A 4,681-nucleotide genomic window follows, 5' to 3' on the forward strand; every position below is an offset into this window, starting at 1 on the left:
TAACAAAATGATTTTTTTTAAAGGAAGCACTCAGTATGCTGTATCATACATTTTCTATCCTGGAATTCTATCCAGAATTGATGATAGACAGCAGGTACAAACTGCTGTAATATTCAGTTAGATCTGAAGTAACAGTTTTGGAGGACAATGTTTACAACTGTTCTGACTGATTGGCCCCATATATGGAACAGTCCCGTCCCTGTATTTTCATCTGAAACAGTCAGATGGAATACTATTGCTAATCCAAGCCACTAAAAATAAGGAGTTAAAATATAATTTAAGAGTCATCTGGAGACTAAGGGTTTCTTCACATAGCCCCATTTACTAGACTTAAAAGAAGAAAAACTAGTGGCAACAATTCCATGATCATTAAAAAAAAAAAAAGTAGAAAAAATGAAAGGGGGAGATTGAAAGGAAGGTTATGTTCCTGAACTTCTCAGGAAGTTACTTACACTCAGGCAGTGTAAAAGATATTAAAAATGATGCAGAAATTGTTGATTTGTGTACTGCTCTGTGCGGTCATAAGTGTTGTTTGCAATTTCCTTAATAGGGCTGTTTCCTATCAATCATTTGGAGCATGTGGCCAGATCTCTGGCTATAAATATCTCTCTGGGCTATCTCAGGGAAGTCTGATCCTTTGGGAAGCCACAGCAATGAAGACAGTGACCCTCAGCCTCCTCTTCTTCTTCATTGCTGCCAATGAAGCCAAAGTATTTACCAAATGTGAACTGGCTGCACTTCTGAAATGGCATGGACTGGATGGATACCATGGCTACAGCTTGGGCAACTGTGAATTTGCTCTTTCTTTCCAATACCCTTTGTTGTGGGGCTGGTCAGATGGGGGATTCATTTCCAGAAGCAGAAAGGTCACCCAATGAAATGGAAAAGGACAATTCTGCTCTGTGTCTCAGACTCCAACATGCACCACCACCCTTGCCAAGAGCTTCTTTTCAAATTTGTCATCATGTAAAGAAAGGAAGCTGCTGCTGGCTTTGCAATGATCTCTCCAAAGAGTTTACAAGCCCCTAGAGCTCTCCCAGGTGAGAGACAGGCTATCCCCAAATTCAAAGAAAGTGAAGTTTCCCAAAGAGCTGGTGATGCTACAATATGGTAATATGGAAGTTCGTAATTGGTTTGAGTTGGATGAAAACCAGCAAAGCCAGGTGGGAATGAGATGTTTCATTCATAAAATAATTTATTGGTAGCTTGGTTTCAGGATCTTAGTGTTAATACCCTCAAAAGCTGTCTTTGAAGAGGTCTAGGCCTTTCCTGCTTTCTTCTTAACTTTGAGGTTCCTGGAATCCCATTAAGGACCACTAAGGTTTGCCTTTGAGCTGGCAAAATACCTTATGAAGGCTACCTGGAGTACAGGGTCTAGGGTGCGATCTGCCCCACTGTCTCCCTCCCAGGAAAGGAACCCAGCCAGCCTCGGCCTGCCTAGCAGCTGACAGCCCCTCTCTGATGTGGGATCTTTTTGGTGGTGAGTTGCTGCTTTCATGGCCTCTCTAGCTTCACACTCCCCATGTGTCTGCTGCCAAGTCTTCTCTGGGGTCCTCAAGTGTTGGACCACCCAGTGCTGCCAGATCTCTTCCCAGATCTCCTGCTGTCCCAGCTCTGGCCTTCCACGCCAAATCCATCAAAGGCCTGTCTGCTTTTGCCGGACAATCCTAGCCCTGCAGTTCCAAGTCCCCCTGCAGCTTTTTTTGACATTGCCTTATTTCTGCCTGCTTTCGCTGTTGCAGTTTCAGGCATACTTAGCTGGGATGTTGTTTTTCCTTGTAGCACTTAGGAATTCAGAGTTTTACACTTAAGGGGGGGGGGCTTCTCCAGCTCCTTACACAAAGAAATAGTGTTTCACCCAGTCTCTCTCTATTTTTCTAGTCCAGTCCAAAATTCCCCTCCCCTTTGCTAGAGCATCATTCTTCTGGACTGTAATTTCCTCTTTCTTAGCTACACACTCCATCAGCATAGGCAAAAGGGGCTGTTTTAAGGCAAGGGAGACAGGGAGAAGCACAGGGCATTTTTTCCGTGTGCTTACAGACCCAATCCATTCACAACGTTCTGCAATCAGATATACCAATTTACGTGTATAAGGTGAGAACCTCAGAGGGAATGTATTAAGAGCAATACAAAAACTTGAGGAGTGCCTTTAAGGTAAGAATATTTCAAATTCTGTCAAAGAAGAAAGTCATTTTCCAAAATGTGTGTGGTTCCAATAAATAGCATTACTACTCAGTGAGATCCATGAAAGAATGTGTTTCAATCATTATCCTTCAAAATATGCAATTCATAAAAGAAACAAATGGCAGCTTCCCCCCCTCCCCCCATTAGCATCATCTTTGCTCTTAGCCGCCACTGGAGCATTTCCTCTGTTTCTTTTATTCCAGGGGTCTGTATGGCTTATTACGAGAGCAAGTGCAACAGCCAACTTGTGGACCCGAAAAACTCCAATGGGAGTCGGGACTATGGGATTTTCCAGATAAACAGCCGCTGGTGGTGCAACAATAACCAGGGAACTACAGCTAATGGCTGCAAAAATCCTGCAGTGGTAAGTAACCACTTAGCACGAGGCTAAGCAGGAGAAGGCTTTTGAAATGTCCTAAAAAAGACGGATCAGCTATTTTTGCAGAACAGCCCTGGCTCTTTTACTCTTCTCTTTCCTCAGTCGAGTCACTCCCGGACTTAGCACCTCCTGCTCCCCAGATGACTATGCCTACCCCTGCCCTCTGAACGCACATACAGATTGCACTTCTGAATGAAAGGAATCTAACAGGGTAGGAATCTAACAAATGGGAAAACCAAACAAATAAATAACCATCTAATACATTCCAGCTTGTACTTTGGTATCTCGCTTGTAGGAAGCACAAGTAGAAGTAAGCACTAGTATTAAGTAAGGCAAGGCCAAGCTGGAGGAAGGCCAGGCCAGCTATGTACATCAAGACCCTTGGTTACCTAACTCTCCATCTCTCCTAGAAGGCCTCACTCCTGGTAGAGCAAGGGGTACGTCAAGCCCTTTGGCAGAATGAGGTTTCTCAAATTCATTGAAGCTCATTCAGGGTCTTGCTAGAGAGACCACATTAGCACATCTCCTCCAGCGCCTGCATTAAGGAGGCTTCATCAATGGCTTCCTGTTCCTTGTCCCAAATCCAGTCCTGGATGATGCTGAAGAAATTCCTTCCCTCTCTAGTTTGGGAGGGAAGGCTATGGGTGTACATTCTTCTGTGGTCAAGGGAAAAAGAGCTGCCAGCACACTGAGTTTTAAACAAACTTTTCAGCCCTGGCAGAATGTAGGAGGAGGGAAGTGTTTTGGGGCTTTCACTCAGCTGTTCCAAAGGGCCACATACTTTAAATAAAGAGAGTTCATGTCATAGGAAAGAAACCTCCACTAAATCGCCACTGAGTAGAAGCCTGCTTTCTAAAATACTTAGTGAAAATTCATGTTAAAAATATTATCCAAGTCTGGGAAACATCTCAGAAACATTTGAAATTTAGATACCCTTTCTTGGAAATCCTCAGTTATTCATTTTTTTCTCAGCTTTCACCAATGATGATATCACAGATGATATTGCTTGTGCTAAAAGAATTGTGTGTGATCCCAATAAGATGGATGCCTGGTAAGTCCATTTCTTATTAATATCTTATCCTGTATCCTGTAGCTTATATTCTTGCTAAGCTTGTCCAATGTACTAAGATACATGATATTTTTATTTTGACTTTTAGGGTAGCTTGGTGAAAATACTGCAAAGGAAAAGATCTCTCAGAATGGACTCGTGGCTGCAAACTTTGAATTCCATGGTTCTGAATAAGACTCTGCATAGCCCTTGATTTAGATTCACCATTTTCTCCCTTGGTGACTGTGAAGGTGGAAAAATAGAAGAAGGGTATTTTGCCTTCAAACTTTGTTAAAGGAGAGTAAAACTTTCTATTTTGGCTTTTCTCCATTTGTTTCTATATAAGGTTTAGTCCATGCTGTTTCTCTATTAATTTCCAAGTTTGTAAAGAAAGATTAATCTTCACATTGAAGTGCATATATCTACCCTCCCCTAATATATCCCTTTTTGTCTACAGAAAAGCAGTACCTAGATACAAATAGCTAGATATAATCATGATCTGGCTTTCCTTTCGATTCAGAATATGCAAACCTGCCAATGTCCAACCAGATAAATTCCCTATTTCTAATGTGCCTTCACACAAGTGTACTGGTTTCCAATATCTCAGCAGAGAGGCTGTGAGATTATTGCTTCATGTTAGGCCTATCATCTCGTTATCTGACAACTTAAAATGGTAATAGCAGACTATGGTTGTTTGTCACTGATGATGATTTGTTTTTCATGACATAAGGAAGATCCGGTTACTTCCAGAGCAGTGCACTCAACCAAAGGTCGTCCTCGCAGAATCCTTGTAAAAAGACTGCTATCAGTGGCAAACAGAGTGATGAGATCTTTCATGTTAGGCCTTCCAACAATGGGCTGCAAAGCTCCATGAGACCCATAGATGGCAACACCAATTTTTTTCTGTATTTCTTTGCTGCCATCTAGTGACCATTGGGATTTCTGAAGTCCAGGTCTGGTCACCTTAACACAACACATCTGGAACCTCTCTGTAGTCACCCCTATAGAGAACAAGATACCTCTTCTATCAAGAGGAGGAGGAGGAGGGCACAGTTCCAGTCTTCCTGGCA

At 42.4% G+C, this 4,681-nt stretch overlaps 1 protein-coding gene across 1 annotated transcript; it reads left to right on the forward strand.

Moving 5' to 3' along the window:
- The first annotated feature begins 653 nt into the window (after nucleotides 1-653).
- Nucleotides 654-3,787, forward strand: LOC103067268 (lysozyme C, milk isozyme-like). The gene is given in 5 exon segments (XM_088137857.1): nucleotides 654-789; nucleotides 2,388-2,531; nucleotides 2,534-2,548; nucleotides 3,536-3,614; nucleotides 3,721-3,787. Coding segments are annotated over 5 exon segments (441 nt in total).
- The last annotated feature ends 894 nt before the right edge of the window (nucleotides 3,788-4,681 follow it).

This window comes from Python bivittatus, unplaced genomic scaffold, assembly GCF_059951505.1.
Source record: "Python bivittatus isolate LINGU-HERP-01145 unplaced genomic scaffold, Pbiv_v1 ctg000220_np1212, whole genome shotgun sequence".
NCBI lineage: Eukaryota > Metazoa > Chordata > Lepidosauria > Squamata > Pythonidae > Python > Python bivittatus.